Source organism: Xiphophorus couchianus, chromosome 8 (assembly GCF_001444195.1).
Source record: "Xiphophorus couchianus chromosome 8, X_couchianus-1.0, whole genome shotgun sequence".
NCBI lineage: Eukaryota > Metazoa > Chordata > Actinopteri > Cyprinodontiformes > Poeciliidae > Xiphophorus > Xiphophorus couchianus.
In genome coordinates this window covers 6,000,851-6,023,558 of record NC_040235.1, presented here as the reverse complement: position 1 = coordinate 6,023,558, position 22,708 = coordinate 6,000,851, and the positions used below count along the sequence as shown (strand labels likewise).

General features: G+C 40.1%; 3 protein-coding genes and 1 long non-coding RNA gene across 4 annotated transcripts in view; 3 read left to right on the top strand and 1 right to left on the bottom strand.

Moving 5' to 3' along the window:
• Positions 1 to 7,472, top strand: part of LOC114149354 (protein unc-13 homolog B-like) — a 61,931-nt gene extending 54,459 nt beyond the window's left edge. The window contains exons 33-42 of the mRNA XM_028025154.1: positions 1,411 to 1,499; positions 1,579 to 1,725; positions 1,806 to 1,929; positions 3,134 to 3,187; positions 3,260 to 3,337; positions 4,068 to 4,215; positions 4,342 to 4,398; positions 4,550 to 4,642; positions 4,736 to 4,895; positions 5,595 to 7,472. Of these exons, the coding sequence (XP_027880955.1) occupies positions 1,411 to 1,499; positions 1,579 to 1,725; positions 1,806 to 1,929; positions 3,134 to 3,187; positions 3,260 to 3,337; positions 4,068 to 4,215; positions 4,342 to 4,398; positions 4,550 to 4,642; positions 4,736 to 4,895; positions 5,595 to 5,880 (1,236 nt within the window). The 3' untranslated portion in view covers positions 5,881 to 7,472. The remainder of the gene's footprint in view (positions 1 to 1,410; positions 1,500 to 1,578; positions 1,726 to 1,805; positions 1,930 to 3,133; positions 3,188 to 3,259; positions 3,338 to 4,067; positions 4,216 to 4,341; positions 4,399 to 4,549; positions 4,643 to 4,735; positions 4,896 to 5,594) is intronic.
• Positions 1 to 22,708, top strand: part of LOC114149750 (protein NLRC5-like) — a 1,536,511-nt gene that overhangs the window by 991,221 nt on the left and 522,582 nt on the right. The gene's annotated exons all lie outside the window — the stretch shown is intronic.
• LOC114149821 (NLR family CARD domain-containing protein 3-like) lies at positions 9,520 to 21,141 on the top strand. Its single transcript, XM_028025935.1, has 10 exons — positions 9,520 to 9,608; positions 9,762 to 9,869; positions 10,642 to 10,720; positions 10,879 to 11,110; positions 11,253 to 13,044; positions 14,025 to 14,198; positions 17,572 to 17,745; positions 18,242 to 18,415; positions 20,165 to 20,211; positions 20,361 to 21,141. Exons 1-10 carry the CDS (start codon positions 9,520 to 9,522, stop codon positions 20,891 to 20,893), a joined length of 3,402 nt encoding a protein of 1,133 aa, XP_027881736.1. The 3' UTR covers positions 20,894 to 21,141.
• On the bottom strand, positions 15,660 to 15,929 carry LOC114149844 (uncharacterized). Its single transcript, XR_003596610.1, has 2 exons — positions 15,821 to 15,929; positions 15,660 to 15,749 (listed from the first exon to the last, which is right to left on the bottom strand). It is a non-coding gene; the product is annotated as an uncharacterized LOC114149844 (long non-coding RNA).

Below are 22,708 nucleotides of genomic sequence, written 5' to 3'. Positions count from 1 at the left end.
TATGTGCAGAAAATCTGCATGTTTTCCTTTTTAGAAAGAAGCTTAAGACTTGATGTGTCTCAAACTGTGAAAAACTCCCTCCAAGCTCCTATATCTTTCTGAAAAGTTCCTTATAAATTAGTTTTGTCTCATTTTAAGTGACCTAATATATTTGAACAAGAAACTAGACCAAAAATACAAGGTAATATTTTGTGTTTTTCTGATAATATCCACGTTTTGACCCAATATAAGGTCATTTTTTGTAACTGTTGCTGGAGAAAGACATTCTTTACCTTTTCTCTGCTTTTCTAGCTGAACAGCGCGCTAGCATGGCAGGCAAGTCCACTACATATGCAAACATGTAAAACATGACTGCACATATGCCTTAAAATAACTTTAAAAAACCACTGTACAATTATCTGAATGGAAGCAACGAGACAAAACCTTTGTGTTGCCTCTTTACTGCAACTCCTAGTTTGAAGGAAGTGAGGAAGAGGAAGAAGCTAAAGAGGAAGGGGAGGAAATGGAGGCCGAGGTTTGTTGCAGTTGAAAGTGGTTTTTAACATCCTTCATTCTTCAAATCCAAAATCATTTCTGATTTTCCCCAAACTGAAACTAAAACATCCAACATGGTGGAGTTTTGTTGTCTGGTTTTATTCTCATCTGTGAGGATTTCCTCTTTAGATTAGCAGCATTTTCCCTTATTTTTCATAAAAGTGCCACTTTCACTTCACCTTCAATTGTATTTTTTCATTTTAACACTTTATTTTGTTCCTTTTCTAAATCCTGTGCGATAGACTGAGAAGGATGAGGTGGGTTAAACATGTTATCTGGGATTAAATCACCTTAATTTTAAGCAAAAAGTCCAGAAATCATTTGTGTTATACAGCTCCTCCACCTCTTCAGGGCATTTTGACACTGTTTGTGTTTTTTTATATCTCTAACAATTTTCTAACACAAAGATGGACGAACCGTTTGAGAAGGTAGGCACAAGCAGAATATCCTAAATTAAATCCTTTATATGCAGTTGCCCACTTAATGTGTTAAAATGGGGCATTTCATCCAAAATGTCTTGTTTTACCTCCCAACTTTCTGCCACATAGAGAGAAAATGCATGTGAGGATCATAAGGTGAGTTCATGCATGTTACAGGAGCTGAACTGTAACATGCATGTTATTATGAGTAGAAATGGGCTGAATATAAATGTAAACAACACCAACAATGTGTTTTACTGAATCTAATCTGGTAGTAATGCACCATTAGACTCACAGGTATTTTATAACAACTCAACTTTAGAAGTAATTTAAAGTAGTTTATCTTCCAGGTTCTCTGTCTCAGTAAAAATCCCAAACCTTTCCAGTTTTATCCCCTCTTTCTTTCTCTAAAACCACGTCATCTTCTTGAACTTGAATGTCTTCTTCTCTCTTCCAGATGGACACGGAGGCCAGCGACCTGCTGAACGACCTGCAGGTTCGGCTCAACAACGTTCTGGACGACCTCAGCAGCACGTTTGGGAACAGGTACGCTAACCTCACACCTGGACGTTTCCCGTGGCTCCGCCTCTGTCCGAGCCCATCACTGGTTTTTCTTCTCTTCCAGCTTCCAGAGCCGCATCACCGACTGCATGCGGCAGATGGCGTCGCTGCTGTACCAGATCAAAGGACCGCTCAACGAAAACACCAAGAACCAGGTGGAGGCCGACTCGGACAACATGCTGCGGCCGCTCATGGACTTCCTGGATGCGCAGTGGGTTCAGTGGGATTCTCCCAAACACGGCTCATCCGTCAGTGTGTGTAAGTGTGTGTGTGAATGTCTTGTTGTTGCAGATTGACGCTGTTCGCCACGGTGTGTGAGAAAACCGTACTGAAGCGCGTTCTGAAGGAGCTGTGGAGGATCGTGATGACCAGCCTGGAGAAGAACATCGTCCTGCCGCAGGGGAACGACACCTTCGTGAGTCTGATGCTCGTCTCTGTCACTAGACAGGTTTCCATCCAAATGTGATGCAAATTTTTATTTATATTTAATATTGTAAAAAGTGTGAATTACATGGCAAAAGCACAATCTTACCAAATATTTTTGATCTAGTTAGTGAAACTATCTTAGTACTCTAGAAAAATGAGAAAATTAACTCACAAGTAACTTTTTATCGAGATATAGAAACTTGTTTTAGTCAATAATTCCTTCATATTGTTGATAAAAATTCCAATGGCAGATTATTTCACCTAAAACAAGATATTTTCGACATGTTATAAGGGAAATAATAACCAGACTAAAATCTCATTTTATAACAATAATTTTGTACAAAACATGCAATGGACAAATTTTGTGCAGCCCTTGCTTTGGTTGCTAGGTGACGGGCGGAATTCCACTGTGGTTGCTAGGAAACGCACATATTATTTCACTTCTAACAAAACATTTTCCCTTGTTTTAAGTTAAATAATCTGCCAACTATTTTTTCATCAATATTAAGGAATTATTAACTTAAAACAAGCTTCTTCTTCTTCTTCTTTTTATAATTTACTATTAAGTTACTTTTGTCTTATTTAAAGTGTACTAAGAAATTTCAACATTCAAATTCAAAAATACTTTATTGATCCCAGAGGGAAGTTAAATGTTGTAAATCACATTAGTCAAATTTGCACTAGAAACTAGACCAAAAATACTTGGTTAGATTTTATTGTTTTTCAGTGTAATTTGCATTTTCTTTTTTACATTATTATAAAAAATTTGCTCAAAATTTATATCACAGCTGGATGGAAACATGGCTGCCGTTTTGAAGTGGATCAAATCGTAATTGTGTCAGATGATTTACGTATTTTCGTAAAAAAAAAAAAAAGATGTAAACATTTTGAAAGACGCGACCAACACAAAAACTATTTTTATCTATTATGTTTTAAAATGATGACTGTGGCAAATTCATTCAGTTTAATTATTAATCAACAAGCTGAACTTCATGCAATCACATATAGAGCAGATGAAAACATGTAACTCACTTTACTTATGAACATAAATTGTTCACCAGCTCGTATCTAAGCTTCTTTTTTTTCCATCAACATTTTCTAATGCGATACTTAAAAACTGCTTTAAAAAACCTTGATTGAAACAAGGCTACTGAAAACTAAGACAATCATTAATTTTTCTGTTTTTCCTGAAGGGAGCACAGATCCTTTCTGCCGCCAAAGAACTGGGACACCTTTCCAAACTGAAGGTATCAGGTTGCCTTTGAGTTTCTTTTCTCCTGTGAATTGGTCTAGTCTAAGTCTTGGTTTGGGTTGTTTAGGATCACATGGCAGGAGACGCTAAAAGCCTGACGCCCAGGCAGTGTGCCGTCATGGACGTGGCTCTGGACACCATCAAGGTGAGACCAAAACGTTGACCTCTGCTCCATAAGGACGACGGTTAAAGACCTTTATAATCAGCTCAGATGAATATTCATATGCAGCAACGTAGAAAGTTAGACAGTGAAGTAATAACCAGACTAAAGTCTCATTATGTAACAATGACTTGGCCTGTACTGTGGTTGCTAGGTGACGGTTCGTACTCTGCTGGGTAACAGGCAGATTATTTCACTTGCAACGAAACATTTTTGAAACATAAGCTATGTGATATATAAATGTCACATAAAATCCAAACTTTCAACTTATAAGTAACTTTTCAGCAATATATTGTAGATTATTTCTTAATATTGATTAAATAAACTAGTTCCAGTGGCAGATCATTACACGTATAACGAGACATTTTTCCCATTTTAAAAGTGAAATAATCTGCCAGTGGAACTATCACTATTTTAAATCAATATTAAGGAATTATTGACTCTGAATAAACTTCTATGTCTTGTCAAAACTTTACTTTTAAGTTACTTTTGTCTTATTTTAAGTGCATTACCAACTAGGAAAAAATACTTGGTGGGATTTTGTTCAGTTTGTCAATTCTGATCAAACAGAAAAGTACAATAGCTTCACCTTTTAAGAGCAATTTCACTTGTTTCATTGAGTCTTTTAGTTGATTTAACTCCACTTTAAGTCTGTTTAATCATTCAGGTTCTAGAATGCTGATTCCTCTGCTTGTCTCGTTTGTTTTCTACGCAGCAATACTTTCATGCGGGTGGGAACGGCTTGAAGAAGACTTTCCTGGAGAAGAGCGCTGAGCTTTTGTCGCTCCGCCACGCTCTGTCTCTCTACACCCAGACCACCGACATGCTCATCAAAACCTTTGTGACCACGCAGCATTCACAAGGTAGATCCAAAACGCCTTAAAGGAGCTTAAATACGGGAGAGTTTCAGATTCCTGGCTGCTTTTATCTTCTGGATTTGGTTGTTTAAGTTGCTGTCTTGTTTTTATCTCCTGCTGCCTCTGTGCCAGTGCACAATGGGAAGGGTATTAGGTTAACTCCTAATGAGAAAATCCAGCCCAGCAGGGGTAGGTCTCCATGAAATCATCATCAGCCCACCTTCCCTTCATTGTTTTCTCTCTTTTGTTTTGTGAAACCTGTGTTTCTGTCGCATGACTCTATAAAAAGTGTTTTTATTTGCCTACATTGGACCAAATGTTGTTGTTTCTGTTAAACCAGGTTCAGGTGTGGACAAACCCATCGGAGAGGTTTCCCTGCAGATTGAGCTGTACACTCATCCGAAGAGCGGAGAGCGGAAGGTTACACTCAAAGGTCCGTTTGGGATCATTTTTAACCAATAAAATCAAAGTTGGAGCATTTTAGTGTAATTTTAGTTTAAATCTTTGTGTCCACACATTAATGCAGTGATTGGAGCCAGTGATTTGAAGTGGCAGACGTCTGGGATGTTCAGACCCTTCGTGGAAGTCACTATGATCGGGCCGCACCTCAGCGACAAAAAGCGCAGATTTCAGACCAAATCCAAGAACAACAGCTGGTCTCCCAAATACAACGAGACCTTTCACTTGTAAGTAAAAAATAAACATTGTGACACATTTAGGAATTGATTTTAAGCTCTTTAATTCTGACTTTATAAACTGTTGGTTATATAAAACAAAGTCCTTGTGAAATTACTGGACAATGTCAGCTAATGCGCTAGTAGCAGAGCTAATTTTTCATTTAGTGTTTCTGCTAAACATTTAGTGGACTTAGCTTCCTCAAATTTAATTTATTCTAAGAAATTAATTTAGGGAACACTAAGTGTGGCAACAGTTTTAAAAGTTATCAAAAAGCTAAATTGGTAGACAAAAAATTAGCTCAACTATTAGCACATTAGCAGAAGTGTGTGTTCTACTGCAGATGTCAAACTTTATTCAGCTGAAAGTTTATGAAACAACAAAAGCACATTAGTGCTTTAGAATTTAACTTGAAAACTAATTTAGGGGAATCTAAGTTCGCTGCACAAAAAATTTGCTCTGCTATTAGCATATTAGCGATTAGCAATAGTGTAGTTTACCACTGCAGATCTGAACCTCGAATCAAATGAAAATTTATGACAGCCAAAGTAAAATGGCGCTTTTGATTTAAAATGGAAAATTAGATTAGCGAAAGCTAGGTGTGCTAATGTTTTCAAAGTTTCAAAAAATGCACAAAATCAGGAATTAGCTCTGCAGTTAGCGCACTAGCACATGTGCTCCCACCCCTGTGTTCTGCTCTCGCTCTGCAGCGTTCTGGGTGTCCAGGACGGGTTCGAGTGCTACGAGGTTCAAGCCTGCGTCAAGGACTACTGCTTCGGCCGCGCCGACCGGGTGGTGGGCCTGGCCGTGGTGCAGCTGAGGGACATCATGGAGAGGGGCAACTGCGCCTGCTGGTGCCCCCTGGGGCAGCGCATCTCCATGGACGACACGGGCCTGACCGCCATGCGGATCCTCTCCCAGCGCTCCAACGACGACGTCGCCAAGGAGTTCGTCCGCCTCAAGTCCGAGACCCGATCAGCGGAGGAGGGAAGATGAGGGTCTGCTTATTCTGGTGGGACAGCTTTGACCTCTGACCTTTCTTGGCTGCTGTGGAAAACCTCGCCAGCTTCCAGTGTTCTTCAACTTCACATTTTTAACCTTTTTAACTCTCGTCCGCCTCTACTGAGGAGACAGAACCCATCCAGAACCTGTAAACGGGCCGAATAAGAACCCACCCATCCCAAGTGTTCTTGTGCAATAAATCCAACCCACCCCTCCCAAAGTGAGGCCAAGTGGTTCAAGCCTTACACTCTGCAAGCTGTGAATGTGTGTTCATGTAAAAGGAAAGAAATCCTGTTTTTAATGACCAGAAGTCAAATATTTCACTTCACTTAGAAAAGAAAAACTATAAATCACAATTTATTTATTGTTTTCTAACAGTTTGATCAGATAAATGCAGAAACGATTTTAATCCTCATTTTTCAATTAAAAATGTTTGAATTTAACTCATAGCTTCATTTCATCCTTTATTTGGTGGCCATTTTATTTCTCTGTGTTTCCTGTATGCTGTGGCCATTTTATTTATTTTTTATGTATATTTATTTCCCTTTTAAAGACGAGATTAAATTTGCTTTCTGCTCCATTATTCTGACATTTTTGTTGAGTTTTTTGGGGTTTTGTTACAAACTGAGTTGCACAGCAGGACTTGAGTTGGGGTAATTACAAGTTTACATTTTTCTCCTTTTTTGTTTTTTATTCTGCTCTTCATATGAGTGGCCTTAATTATAAAAATGATTTTTTATTTTTTGTTGATGTTTATTTTTAACCTCTTTACGTTGTAATTGCTATGATTTTCATCTTATTTCCCCAGACTGATGTCAAACTGGTGAATTTCCTTAACATTTTGTATTTTTCATTTTAGTAATTTTATGTAAGCTGGATTTTTGTGGGCATCTGTCATGCTGAGTATCAAATCCCATGTTTTTTATTTGTTACCATTTCTTTATATTTTCTTTAGAGAGAGATTTATTTTGAGCTCTTTTTGTTTCAGCAGCTTTTTAATGGATAAAATCTCTTAGAAACTACAGATCCAGCCTCCTGTTTCTTACCTTCACTGAGTAATTCAATGTTTTTGTTGATGGGAGCAAATATTTCCTTGTGCCAAGTTAATTTTTCACTTTAGGCTTTTTAAATTATTGCACATTTTTGTAACTTTCGAACCATAAAATCACTGCATTTATCTGGAGTTTTCATTGGACTGTCACATCTCTTTAAATCTCTCACTGTGTTTGCTTTCCACTTAATGTTTTGTATAAAGTATTTAAGACTTATACGTAAATGTCTTTTTTTTTCTTGCACCACAGACTAAAAAAGTCATTTTCACAGTGAATTCAGTTTATTTATACTGGGCAAATTTACAATAGATATTATCTTATTGCACTTTATGTGGAAAATTATGTAAAATTAATGTTCAGATGAAATCAACCCAGATTTTTCCATTGTGAACTAACCATAAAAGTGCATCTTAATATGTTAGAATATCATTTTTTCAGAAATGGTGAATTTCATATGTGCATCCTTTTTTTCTCCAGTTTTTCTTTCCACCCTACTTTTTATTAAAAAGTAATACTGTCCTCTGGGAGCAGCCATCTTGTTTAAGAATGACATTTTGTGACAGATATTCACCATGATTGGGTTTCTCCATAATGTGGCAATAATTACCTGTTTTATTGGTTTTGTGTAACCATGCAAACAATTCACTGTCTTACAGAATAAAATTTGTTCAATTAGCTAACTGAAAAGTCAGCTTAGGCTTCTTTTAGTGTTGTAGTTTGGCCGCCATCCAGCAGAGTTTGCCTCTGGTCATTCTGAGGTGGATCCATTGATACAAGATTGTGGTGGTATCTCCAAAGAGGATTGAGGAATATTCATAATCATAAATACGGCCCAGTTTGGTGTCTCCATTTGTGGACTGTTTGGAAAATTGAGAGCATCAATTTACTAGACTGAACTGGAAATTGATAAAACACGGAGTGGAGCTTTCTTTTGTGCATTTTTGTGTCATAAAGGGATTGGAAACCAAATTTGGAAAGAGCTTGACTGGAAAATAAAAACCAGATTTAATGTAACTCCATTAAAAAGTTTCATTTCCAGGATTCCAACCACAGATAGATGTTGGAGGAATTTGTGGAATGGTCGGTCATCACACACGTCTTCTGGGAGGAAATGAAACAGGAGATTGAGGACATTCTAAGGACAGATCTCCTCATGGAGCCTCTTCTATTTCTGCTGGACATAAACACCAAGGATTTACTCACTAAAGATCAATGTTACATATTGTTGCACCTTCTGCTACTAGTAGCAAGAAAGACAATTACACTAAACTGGATTAAATCCTGTTCACCAATTGTTGCTGAGTGGAGAAAAACTGGAACATGACAACATGATGGAGCGTCTAACTGAACAACTAGACATGAAAATAGATCATTAAATATGTAGTTTTGACAATAAATATTACATTTGAAAATCAAATGTTAATTTGAAAAATATTTTTTGTTAGCAAAATAAATACTTATTTTGAAGTTAAATATTTAGTTAGTAAATTTTGTATACAAATACTTAGTTTGTATGCATTTCCACATTTTTTTCTGAGTGAAATGTTAAATAAACTAAAATATCTATGTACTTTTTTTTTTTACAATAAATACGATAGTCATGGCCAAAACTAAGTATATCCTCAGAACTTCCTCATGAAAACTTTATCAACCTGCCTCTGATTTCACCGCAGAGCTACTGCTTCCTGGTTCTGTTGCTCTGAAAGAAAAAAACTTCAAACCAGGTGCCATATGATGTCGTCAGTTATGCAACATCCGTCACATTTACTTTCAATTTGAATTCACTAGCTCCAGTCCGGTTGTTGTGTTTCTATTTGTTGTTCAGATTTTCTTCATCAACTCTTTAGATCATTTGAACAAACTGTAAGTTTATGTTTTCTATTTGGACTTTGTCTTCAGGAACTTTCCTATTTCTGTGTAATCTCTGATGTTTGGAGAACAGTTTCACTTTTGATTTCAGCTCAAAGTTTTATCTCTGCTGTTTGAAAGTTAATCTACAGGATTATTAGATTACAAATGAACTGAAATCAAACAACAAGATGAACAGCTGATGTTTCTTTGTTTTCTCTGAAAAACCGCTGCATGATTTTGTTTCCAGGAATCAAACTTTGGTAAGAACAGTTTCCTGCTGCATCCTTTCAAAATAAAATATATATATATATTATTATTATTATAATGAAATATTAATGTAGAAATATGTTCAGTTTAGTCAGTTTATTGAGTAGTTAATCTTTGACACTGCAGATAATCCACTTGTAGAGATTAATTATTAACAAACTAAAATACTTCCTGTTCAGGTTGAATCAGTGAATGTAAATGTTGCTCCATGTCTCCATCTAGTGGACTGATAGTAGAAGTGCAGCAGCTGATGGCAGCTTCCTCTGCCTCTCTGCTGTCTGACTGCATTCTCCTGACACTGATATGAAGCAGAGAAGAAGAGCCAATCAGAGGAGGAGCAGCTGATCTTTTTCCAGCTCTAATGATGTAAAGGATGATCAGAGTTGATGTGCAGATGAATGATGTGTGTTTCCTCTGCAGGTGAAGGTAGAAAGTGTGTGTGAGCTGATGTGAATTCAGCAGCATGGATCAGTGTGAGGACAGAGAGGAGGGAGTCCCTCCCTCTAAAACCACTCTGTGTGGGGAAGATGAGAGCCAGAGCAAAGGTCAGAGGTGAGGTCACCATCTCTAACTGTCCACAGCCCTTTTCACACAGCGTTCACTATATCAGGCCAGAACAGATGTGGTGATGAAGCTGCTGCTGCTCCTCTTTGCTGCTTCATCCAGACTGAACATATTAAGTTTTAATCATTATGTTTCTGTCAGGATCCATCAGAGACTCAAACCAGAACCCAGCTGTGTGTCCTTTAAGAGTGACAAGTCAATGGGTACTCCCATTACCTTTAAATCTCCTGGATCTCCACCATCAGAGAGGTGAGCTGTTTCTAACTGCTGTAAGTGTGCAAACTGAACCAGTATGAACTCAGATGTTCCCAGTTTTATTTATTTATTTATTTATCTATGTTACTCCCCAAATAGGGCATTCCGTAGTCATTTCCTTTAACCTCAGCTTTGGATACGTTTACTCTATGTGTGCATTTATGTATATACAAGTATGCAAATAACTGAAAGAGATAGAGGAAAACACAGAATTATTTATTCTCAACAGGATTTCCAGGATACATTTCAAAAACTCTCATTATAACACCCAGGAGAGAACCACACATGGACACACACCCACATATTTCAATCAATCAATCAAGCAATCAATCAATCAATCAATTTTATTTATGAAGCACACTTGATATTAAAAGCAGCTCAAAGTGCTCAGTCCTCCTTCATGTCCACATCATTTAAGATCTAGTCATCAGAACCTGTTAGATGTCCCACACTGTCCTGAAGATCTGTGTGGACAGAGCCTTCACTTCCACTGTCCCCACTTTCTGGGACAATGTGTCCACCAGCATCAGATCTACTGACAGTGTGGACTGTTTGAAGTGCAACATGAACTTTTTTTACGTCTTCTGAATGATTCTGGTGTTACTGTAATTCATCTTCCTCTTTCTAACTCATTTGTCTTGTGTTCATGTGATTCTCTGTTTTTCTGTTTCAAGTATTTTTAGCTTGAAACTCTTGGTGATTTCCTCTGTGAATACTCCTGGATGAATATTTCCTGACTTCCTAATTGTTCCTGGTTCCTCCACAGAGTGGACCAGCAGAGCTCAGAGGTTCCCAGTGGTCCGTCTGACCAGCAGCCTCAAACACAGCTGGACTCCATATTTATGGTCTGCATATGAACAACAACTTTTCTTTGGGTTCTGTTCACGTTCATCTCCATGCTACACTTTGTAGATCAGAGGAGTGTCACTCTGTTCAACATCCATCTGGTGTTTGGCTCCATGATTTCAGTCTCATGTGTCCTTCATCTATTATTTTGTTCCAGCTGCTGGAGGACAACATTGTCACTTTTGTGAAGAATGAGCTAAAGAAGATCCAGAAAGTTCTGAGTCCAGATTACCCAGAATGCTCAGAGAGTCAAAGAGAGGATGATGATGTGTTGGAAGGTGAGGATGAAGAGCTGAGGAGGAGCAGCAGCAGAGAGGCAGTGATGAAGATCACACTGAACTTCCTGAGGAGGATGAAGCAGGAGGAGCTGGCTGACCGTCTGCAGAGCAGTAAGAGGATTTCTATAAAGACTTAACCTGATGCATAAATCACACATTTACTGATGTTTGAAGAGATGGAATCACATTTATTCAAACCTCTTCAGAATATGATTTTGATTTGTTCCTGATTTTACTTTGTATGTTTACTTAGAACATCTTGCTGCAGTTTGTCAACATCAACTTAAATCTGGTCTGAAGAAGAAGTTCCAGTCTGTGTTTGAGGGGATTGCTAAAGCAGGAAGTCCAACCCTTCTGAACCAGATCTACACAGAGCTCTACATCACAGAGGGAGGGACTGGAGAGGTCAATGATGAACATGAGGTCAGACAGATTGAAACAGCATCCAGGAAACCACACAGACCAGAAACAACAATCAGACAAGAAGACATCTTCAAAGTCCCACCTGGAACAGATCAACCAATCAGAACAGTGATGACAAAGGGAGTGGCTGGCATTGGGAAAACAGTCTTAACACAGAAGTTCACTCTGGACTGGGCTGAAGACAAAGCCCACCATGACATCCAGTTTATATTTCCATTCACTTTCAGAGAGCTGAATGTGCTGAAGGAGAAAAAGTTCAGCTTGGTGGAACTTGTTCATCACTTCTTTACTGAAACCAAAGAAATCTGCAGTTTTGAACACTTCCAGGTTCTGTTCATCATTGATGGCCTGGATGAGAGTCGACTTCCTCTGGACTTCCACAACAAGGAGATCCTGACTGATGCTACAGAGTCCACCTCAGTGGACGTTCTGCTGACAAACCTCATCAGGGGGAAACTGCTTCCCTCTGCTCTCCTCTGGATAACCACACGACCGGCAGCAGCCAGTCAGATCCCTCCTCATTGTGTTGGCATGGTGACAGAGGTTAGAGGGTTCAATGACCCTCAGAAGGAGGAGTACTTCAGAAAGAGATTCAGAGATAAGCATCAGGCCAGCAGGATCATCTCCCACATGAAGGCATCACGAAGCCTCCACATCATGTGCCACATCCCAGTCTTCTGCTGGATCACTGCTACAGTTCTGGAGGTTGTGTTGGAGACCAGAGAGGGAGGAGAGCTGCCCAGCACCCTGACTGAGATGTATATCCACTTCCTGGTGGTTCAGACCAAAGTGAAAAAGGCCAAGTATGATGGAGGAGCTGAAACAGATCCACACTGGAGTCCAGAGAGCAGGAAGATGATTGAGTCTCTGGGAAAATTGGCTTTTGATCAGCTGCAGAAAGGAAACCTGATCTTCTATGAATCAGACTTGACAGAGTGTGGCATCGATATCAGAACAGCCTCAATGTACTCAGGAGTGTTCACACAGATCTTTAAAGAGGAGAGAGGGCTGTACCAGGACAAGGTGTTCTGCTTCATCCATCTGAGTGTTCAGGAGTTTCTGGCTGCTCTTCATGTTCATCAGACCTTCATGAACTCTAGGGTCAACTTGATGAATGAAGATAAACCATTATTTTCCTCTACATTTTTAAACAGGTCAAACATAAAATATCTCCATCAGAGAGCTGTTAAGCAGGCCTTACAAAGTCCAAATGGACACCTGGACTTGTTCCTCCGCTTCCTTTTGGGACTTTCACTGCAGACCAATCAGAGACTCCTACAAGTTCTGCTGACACAGACAAGAAGTAGCTCACAGACCAATCAGGAAACAGTTCAGTACATCAAGGAGAAGATCAATGAGAATGTGTCTGCAGAGAAAAGCATCAATCTGTTCCACTGTCTGAATGAACTGAATGATCATTCTCTAGTGGAGGAGATCCAACAGTCTCTGAGATCAGGAAGTCTCTCCACAGATAAACTGTCTCCTGCTCAGTGGTCAGCTCTGGGTTTCATCTTAGTGTCATCAGGAAAAGATCTGGATGTGTTTGACCTGAAGAAATACTCTGCTTCAGAGGAGGTTCTTCTGAGGCTGCTACCAGTGGTTAAAGCCTCCAACAAAGCTCTGTAAGGACACAGATTGTTACTGCAGTTATTTTTGATAAAAAATCTGTCAATGATGAGTTAAATATTTAGTCATGCTTTATCAGTTTGTTTACTCGTGCATTGTCTCCTCAATGTTGGCCGCTGGCAAATGATGAGTAAAAGAGAGATCGGCTGTCATAGGTGACTATTCATAATGCTTCTGTTCAAGCAGAAGAAATTATTTTTTCTGTTGACACTGGATTAACTCACTATAGAAAGTTCATTACAGAAATTAATGTTTCTCTTGCCAGCCTCCTGGCTGGCTGCTGTATTGCAGTTTTTAAGGCTGGAGACCCAACTATAGAATAAACCAGTTCACAATACATGATGTATAAAGATGTGGAAAATATATATTTTTCAAAAAGAATATTGCTGAATGGGGAAAAAAAGCATACATTTTGAAGAATTATGTAATATTTTCCTCTTTGTTTCCTCAGGCTGAGTCACTGTAACCTTTCAGAGGGAAGCTGTGATGCTCTGTCCTCAGTTCTCAGCTCCCAGTCCTCCAGTCTCAGAGAACTGGACCTGAGTAACAACAACCTGCAGGATTCAGGAGTGAAGCTTCTCTCTGCTGGACTGAAGAGTCCAAACTGCAACCTGGAAAATCTCAGGTAAAATGTTCTCAATCCTGGTGAAACCAGATTTCTGTCCACTACATTCTGTCAGTTAGGATGCAAATGTTTTTTCAATAGTAGAGGAAAATAATAACAGATGTCTTACTGTGAGATGGGAAACCATGCTAAGTCTGGACACAAAACATGCAGCCTGAATGAAACACGAAGAGAGATAATCTGGTCTGGACTTTCTATTTTGTGAGTTCTGTGTGATGACATAAGGATCGTAACATATTGGTGAACCATCCTATTCCAACAAAATGTTTAAAAACATATTTTGAGGGCCGTTCAATGTTGTGATATTTATGAATGCAGTTTAATAACAGATTTTTCTCCCTGTCTCCTCAGACTGAGTGACTGTAACCTCTCAGAGAGAAGCTGTGATGCTCTGTCCTCAGTTCTCAGCTCCCAGTCCTCCAGTCTCAGAGAACTGGACCTGAGTAACAACAACCTGCAGGATTCAGGAGTGAAGCTTCTCTCTGCTGGACTGAAGAGTCCAAACTGCAACCTGGAAACTCTCAGGTAAAATATTCTCAATCCTGGTGAAACCAGACTTCTGTTATTTACCTGCTTTCAAAGATGATGTAACTATTATTTATTATACTAATTTATGTCTGACTGTGACATGCTTAACCATGCTAAATCTCAACACATAATAATGGCGAATTTTCATTTACTCCAGGTTGAAAGAACCAAAAAGAGAGTTATTAAGAAAAGTGGAGGTCAGGCTTCAACTGATAGTGTAACTCTGGTACTTGACAGATTGTTGCATCCTAGTTGAACAAAGGATCATTATTGCAGATCTTTCCAACCAGCAGTTATCAGACTTTCTCAACCATCATGTGGGAAATGTTGATTTTCATTACCTACAAAAGGAAATAGTTATATTCATATTTTATTTTATCAATAGGTTAAGTACCAGTTTCTTGAGTGTTTTCCTCTTGTGAAAATGACCAGTTCAGACCTTGGTTTCTACCTCAATGTTCTCATATTCTGATCATGTGATGAATTGTGTGTCTGCAGCTTATCAGGCTGTTTGGTCTCAGAGAAAGGCTGTGCTTCTCTGGCCTCAGCTCTGACCTCCAACCCCTCCCATCTGAAAGAGTTGGACCTGAGCTACAATCATCCAGGAGACTCAGGAGTGAAGCTGCTGTCGGCTGGACTGAAGGATCCACACTGGAGACTGGAAGCTCTCAGGTATGGAGGAACCTGCAGCAGGAGCAGAGAAGGTCTGATAGAGGAGGAAGAGGGAGAAATGTCTTTAGTCAGTCTGCTGGGAAACATTTAGTTTGAAGCTAAATATTTAGTTTGCTAATCAAACATTTTGTTTGGAACCATAGCCTTTATAAATAAATAACATGGTCAAAATATAACTTGACATTCTGAAATTCTTTTTATCTCTTATAACAGTTAAATAACTCAAATTATTCCTGTCAAATTTTCTCTCTGTAACTTTACAAACTGCATCTCATGAAAAACTGTAGGAATCTTTCACATGGTGCTGAATGAACCTGGGAAACCAACCCATCTACTGGAACCACAATGACATGGTAGTCAGAGCAGCAGGGGGCCAAATATAGCTCCATGTGGAACCAAGAGGTTGGAGAGAGAAAATCAGTTTGAAACTGTTTCCTATCAGAGTTCAGTTTGTCTCTCTGTCTTCACAAACCAGGAGCATCATGGGCTGGGCGGGGCTTCCACTGATGGATCTACTGAGAAAATACAAGAAGCTGATTGGCTGATGGACAGGAAGTTAGACTGTTCAGATAAATTACATTAACAGATATTATTGGCATTGAAGATATAGGGCTGAGAGCCATTATAGATTCTAGAATAAGTGGAAATGTTTCAGTAACAGGAAGAGGATGAGCAACATGTTAAAATAATCATCTATATTCAGAGAAACAAGTAGAGGAATTTATGTCATGTTTTGGTTTACTCGATTAACCCACATGCGCAGAACACACTAGAGAGACCAAAGTGAGTTCAATGATTTATTATAAACACGGTGCAAAATGTGAAAGACATCCAGGATGGGACACTTGGGAGGGCGGAACCGGACCAATGGTCTTCCTGAAGAGGAACACAGAAGTGAGAACAGAGTGACGGGAGGGAAACGGAAGTTCAGCGGTTCGAGGCCTTACTTGCTGGTGGAAAAAGCGGAGCTGAGAGGGATAGGCAGCACGGTGGATCAGGGGTTGGAGCAGAGAGGACGGGTGACTGCGGCGTTGGAGGGCGGACAGGTGAGACAGGTTCTTCGGGAAACAAGGAGGACCAGGTCGTGTGGTCTCGATGATTCTTCCGGCTACTGGGAATCCAGACGGACAGAATGCCAGCAGTTCCGCGGCAACGAAACCTGAGGCAAGGCCACCAGAGCAGAATTTTAGAACAGAGCTGGTGGTCTGAGGTCAGCAATAAACTGGATCTACCATTTACGAGCTAACACTCTGGCACTAGAGTGTTGACGATGTCCTCCTGAAATACTCCTCCCAACAAGGTAAGTGGCAGCAGGTGTGCCGGTAGGATCCGCCGACCACGCCCACTACGATGTTCCTGAACGCCCCCTGGTGGAGAAGGCCGCAGGAACCTCATCCAGTCCTCGGGAGATCCACAACAATTTATCTAGAATATATATAATATAAAGTCAGTACCTTCTTGAAATTCACTGTCATACAGACCACAAGAGATCTTTTAAGCTAAACAGTCATTAATATCTAAAATAACTCTTTGAAGAATTTGAATTAATATGAGTTATAAGAAGATTTTATTTCTTTTTGGCATCAATAAGCTGTTTTTTAATTGAATTTAAATATAGCAGTAGAAAGAATAACCAATAATTTGAAATTAAAAAAGAGATAACTATTATGAACGTTAGATTAGAATCAGTATGAGCAAACAGCGGCCTGAATCCGACGGCCAACTGCTGCCTTATTTGTTCGTTCTCTCACTCTTTTATTTTACCAAGACTGCCAGAACCACCTTGTGTCCAGACTTGGGTTTAATAAAACCTCTTTGTTAAAAACATCATCTGGTCTGGACTTTGTATTTTGTGAGTTCTGTGTGATGACATGAGGATCGTAACATATTGGTGGCCCATCCTATTCCAACAAAATGTTTAAAAACATATTTGGAGGGCCGTTCAATGTTGTGATATTTATGAATGCAGTTTTAATTGTGGTAACTTCTGAAAGTGTGTTTTCTATGTGTTTAGTAACCTTTAGTGTCAGGTTGGTGGGGTGTTTTCAGAACTTTTTAATTTATATAGTTGGTTAAATTTCCCTGTATTTAATGTTTGGCTAGTGCTTGTTTTTGAATTGTTTTAGGAGCAAATTTGTTTCTATTTGTTTCTATTTTTTCCCACATTAGTTTTGTCGTATTTTTTTCTCAAACTAAAAAGGAGTTTTTTATACAATCCTTTTATTGAGCAATTTGATTCTTGTTCAAAAAATAGTTTTTGTCAGTTGCTGCTCAGTTTTCCATCTCTGTATCCAACAGTTAAAAAATGGAAAGATGAAATTCTAGATTTGCTCTGCTTTGATTCAAGCTGGTGTTTCCCTCAAACCAGCTCTGATGCTGATCCTCAAACTAAGCCTGATGCTGATCTTCAGCCCAGCCTTGATTCTCAGGTTCATTGGACTCTTTCTGTTAAAACTGACATGGGATTAATTTAGTTCATAGAGGAATTTAATATTTCTCTTGCCAGCCTCCTTGTTGCCTTTAGTTCAGTCCTTCATGGCTGGAGGTCCATCTATAGACTGAACCAGTTCACAACAAAAGGCAACATGATTATAGATAAAACAGTCCCTTAAATCAGTAAAGAGGAACATTGTTGACTGGGAAAAAGACACATTTTGAAGAATTGTTTAATGACAGATTTTTCTCCCTGTCTCCTCAGACTGAGTGGCTGTAACCTCTCAGAGAGAAGCTGTGAAGCTCTGTCCTCAGTTCTCAGCTCCCAGTCCTCCAGTCTCAGAGAACTGGACCTGAGTAACAACAACCTGCAGGATTCAGGAGTGAAGCTTCTCTCTGCTGGACTGAAGAGTCCAAACTGCAACCTGGAAACTCTCAGGTAAAATGTTCTCAATCCTGGTGAAACCAGATTTCTGTTGTTTACCTTCTTTCAAAGATGATGTTATTATTATTTGTTACAATAATAGATGTCTGACTGTGACATGGTTAACCAGGCTAAATCTCAACACATAATAATGGCGAATTTTCATTTACTCCAGGCAGAAAGAACCAAAAAGAGAGTAATTAAGAAAAGTGGAGGTCAGGCTTCAACTGTTAGTGTAACTCTGCGTACTTGACAGATTGTTGCATCCTAGTTGAACAAAGGATCATTATTGCAGATCTTTCCACCCAGCAGTTGTCAGACTTTCTCAACCATCATGCGAGAAATGTTGATTTTCATTACCTACAAAATGAAATACAGTTTTTTTACTACTTTATTTTATTAACAGATTATGCACCTGTTTCTTGGGTGTCTTCCTCTTGTGAAATTGACCAGTTCAGACCTTGGGTTCTACCTCAATGTTCTCATCATGTGATGAATTGTGTGTCTGCAGCTTATCAGGCTGTTTGGTCTCAGAGAAAGGCTGTGCTTCTCTGGCCTCAGCTCTGACCTCCAACCCCTCCCATCTGAAAGAGTTGGACCTGAGCTACAATCATCCAGGAGACTCAGGAGTGAAGCTGCTGTCGGCTGGACTGAAGGATCCACACTGGAGACTGGAAGCTCTCAGGTATGGAGGAACCTGCTGCAGGACCAGAGAAGGTCTGATAGAGGAGGAAGAGGGAGAAATGTCTTTAGTCAGTCTGCTGGGAAACATTTAGTTTGAAGCTGAATATTTTGTTTGCTAATTAAATATTTAGTTTAAAACTATGTCATTCATAAATGAACGGATAACATTTTAGCCTCATTTTGTCTATTATCACGGTTTAACAAATAAAATGATCTCTGGTAATCTTGGTTGTGTAACTTTGCAATTAGCCGCCCATTGAAACTGTAAGTGTCTTTCACACGGTGCTGAATGATCCTGGGAAACCGACCCATCTACTGGAACCACAATAACATGGTAGTCAGAGCAGCAGGGGGCCAAATATAGTCTCCTGACTAAGAACGGCTCACAAGGAAAATTAAAGAGTGGAGGGTCTTTAATGGAGATAAATAGGAACTCTGAATATATTAATGAAAATATTCAGATTCATCTTCAAACTGTCACATCATTCATCAAAGAGTCGGAGGAGTTCAGCAGTTAGATTTCCATGATGATCTACGGAGGATAGAAAGAACTTTAAAACAATGTTGGATGGAGCTCCTGACCAATCAGCCAGAAGAAGCAAAGATGAGAAGAAAAGGAGCTTCATGATGGTCAGATGGATGTTTAAAAGTTCTGAGATAGAGAAATAACTAACTTTGGATTTTAAGCAAAACTCACAAATTTGATAAAGTTGAGTTAAAATATATTACACATGAAACAGCATCTAGAAAAAAAAATTCATGAGAAAAAAATGGAAATTTACTAGTATAGTATTTCTATCTATTTGCTATTTTAACCTCCACCAGGAGGCGAAATCTGGAAAATAATCAAACATATAAATGGAATCAAGAAAGAAAGTAAATCCCTTGTTTTCCAGAAGGAGGGAAGAAATCCATTGAACGAGGAGGAAAAAGTAGAAATGAGAGCAGAAACTTGTTCAGATCCAAAGTTCTGATAAATTTAATGAGAAAGATAAAAAAGACAAGATCAGCTCATCCAGAACTTCTGCAGTGGAGGGAGGATTACTTTTACAACCCATTACTGCTGGATTCAGGATGCTGCTTCTTCTTCTTGGTCTCATTGTAAATGTGTCCAGCAGCGCCACCTGGTGGTGTTGGTTGGTAGAGGAAGTGCTGAAAGGTTGGAGGTGTTTGTCAGAGGTGTGTGATGATGGAAGCCTCTCCCTGGTTTGTGAGTCTGAGCTCAGAGATCAAATCTTTGATTCTTGTTGAACTCTTTGTTGAATGTGATGCAGCTTCTCCTTTTTAATGTTTGTATTTCTGGATATTACAGTGAGGCCACAGCAGGTTTTCAGCAGCAGGGCTGTTTAGTGTTTCATTCCTTCATCTGTGTGTGGGAGTGTGGATGGAACAGGTATCCAGGTGTTGTGTCAGAGTTTAGATTGATTGTATTTTAATGCTGATTATTAAATCAGGTTGAGCTTCCAGAAATGTTTCCTTAGTTTCCTGATGTCCTTTTAGGCTTCAGTGAGTTTCTTCAGGTTGTTACTGAGGGATTTCCTTTCTCCTCTCTGTTGGAGCTTTTCCTGTGTTAGAAGAAATGAGTTGTGCTGCAGCAGCACCAACTGTCCTTCCTACATCCACTGCAGTTTGCAATCCAAATGTTGGACTGTTCCTGTCTCAGTGGAGGACAATGTGTGTCTGAGAGACATGTAATGTCCATGTTTGCTGCTGAAAGAGACTGATGGTCTGACCCCCCTCCTCCTTTCAGGGTGGAGCCTGCTGGAGTCCCATTCTTGACACCAGGTCTGAGGAAGTGTAAGTGTGTTTTTCGTCTGATTCATGACAACAAATCAGCTCACATTCAACCATCTTCAATTTGTCACATCACTCATTCAGGAGTCATCATCAAAGTGTCAATAAATGATCAATAACTGCAGCTGGTTTGTGTTTGTTCTCTCCATCAGATTCCTGTCAACTCACCATCGACACAAACACAGTGAGCAGAAAACTCAAACTGTCTGAAGACAACAGGAAGGTGACATGTGTGAAGGAGCTTCAGTCATATCCTGATCATCCAGACAGATTTGATTTCTGGAATCAGCTGCTGTGTAGAACTGGTCTGACTGGTCGCTGTTTCTGGGAGGTCGAGTGGAGAGGAAGAGTTAATATATCAGTGAGTTACAGAAGAATCAGGAGGAAAGGAGACAGTAGAGACTGTGTGTTTGGATGGAATGATCATTCCTGGAGTCTGAGATGCACTGATGTTAATGGTTACTATGTCTATCACAATAACTTAGAAACTCATCTCTCCTCCTCCTCTGTCTCTAACAGAGTAGCAGTGTATGTGGACTGTCCTGCTGGCATTCTGTCCTTCTACAGAGTTTCCTCTGACTCACTGATCCTCCTCCACACCTTCAACACCACATTCACTGAACCTCTGATTCCTGGATTTGGGTACTGGCCCAGTTCTGGTTCCTCTTCAGTGTTTCTGTGCTGAGTTGAGTCTAAATAGTCTAAAGATTTTCCTCCTGTCAGAGAAAATCTCTCACTGTTGAACAGATAGTTCAGTCTCTTCACGTGTTTTCATGGATCCAAACTGTTTCTTGGTGAAACTCAAACACATGATTTCTTAGAAATTGCTTCTTCTTCCAGTCCTTTAAAGATGGAAGCTGGGATTATTCCAGGATTATTTCAGGATTATTCCAGGATCCATATGTTGTTTTTCTGTTTCCAGTCAATGATTCTTTTATTTTACTGCAGTTTTTCCTCAATCATTGGACATTTTCTGTTTCTTTTAGCTCCTATTTTCTTAACTACATGTTGGATTCAAATGTTAAGTGAGCCTTTTGTATAATTGCTGTAGTTATTCTTCATGTTTTTTAGTGAACAATGAATACATTTTCTTCTGCATTTGATTCATTTGCTGTTCAATTAAATATTTTTTAAATCTCAACTCTGACTTTCATAAATACATTATTTACAGTAAAACATTCCCATCTTGAAACCAGTTGATGAAGGTCCAATGACGATGCTTTGAAAATAAAATGGAGAAAATCTTAATATTTTCTGTTTCATTCAGAACTTGTACCTGAAACTCAGAACCTTCAGAACATTTTTTTCTTAGGAGAAAAAATCCCAGGAACTGGAAGATCAGAGCAGAATGAAAACTGGAGATCAGTGTTGGATAGAAAAGGTCTGATCGCTTCCATCCATCCATCCATCCATCTTCTTCTGCTTTTCCGGGGTCGGGTCACGGGGGTAGCAGCTTCAGAAGGGAGGCCCAGACTTCCCTCTCCCCGGCCACTTCTTCTAGCTCTTCCGGGGGAATCCCGAGGCGTTCCCAGGCCAGCCAAGAGACATAGTCCCTCCAGCGTGTCCTGGGTCTTCCCCGGGGCCTCCTCCCGGTGGGACATGCCAGGAACACCTCACCAGGGAGGCGTCCGGGAGGCATCCTGACCAGATGCCCGAGTCATCTCAACTGGCTCCTCTCAATGTGAAGGAGCAGTGGCTCTACTCTTGAGTCCCTCCTGGATGACTGAGCTTCTCACCCTATCTCTAAGGGAGAGCCCAGACACCCTACGGAGAAAACCCATTTCGGTCTCTTGTATCCGCGATCTCATTCTTTCGGTCAGGACCCAAAGCTCATTACCATAGATGAGGGTGGGAACGTAGATCGACCAGTAAACCGAAAGCTTCGCTTTTTGGCTCAGCTCTCTCTTCACCACGACGGACCGGTACAGCGCCCGCTTGACGGCAGACGCTGCGCCAATCCGCCTGTCGATCTTCCGCTCCCTTCTTCCCCCATTCGTGAACAAGATCCCAAGATACTTGAACTCCTCCACTTGGGGCAGGACACGCCCCCTGACCCGGAGAAGACACTCTACCCTTTTCTGGCTCAAGACCATGGCCTCGGATTTGGAGGCACTGATCCTCATCCCGGCGAACCGCTCCAGCGAGAGCTGCAGATCATGACCTGATGAAGCCAACAGGACCACATCGTCCGCAAAAAGCAGAGACGAGATCCTAAGGGCAGAAATTGGATCCCCTCAACACCTTGGCTGCACCTAGAAATTCTGTCCATAAAAGTATGGAACAGAATCGGTGACAAAGGGCAGCCCTGGCGGAGTCTAACTCTCACCGGAAACGAGCCCGACTTACTGCCGGCAATGCGGACCAGACTCTGACACCGGTCATACAGGGACCTGACAGCCCGTATCAAAGGGCCCGGTACCCCATACTCCCGGAGAACCCCCCACAGGGCTCCCCGAGGGACACGGTCGAACTCCTTCTCCAAGTCCACAAAACACATGTA

What these genes read in the sequence shown, in the direction of transcription:
- LOC114149821 (XM_028025935.1), top strand. Translation starts at nt 9,520, where the DNA reads ATGGATCAGTGTGAGGACAGAGAGGAGGGAGTCCCTCCCTCTAAAACC. An exon ending in AGCTGGACTCCATATTTATG is followed by an intron (nt 10,721 to 10,878) that starts GTCTGCATATGA and finishes ATTTTGTTCCAG; the next exon opens with CTGCTGGAGGACAACATTGT. An exon ending in AAAGCCTCCAACAAAGCTCT is followed by an intron (nt 13,045 to 14,024) that starts GTAAGGACACAG and finishes CTGTCTCCTCAG; the next exon opens with ACTGAGTGACTGTAACCTCT.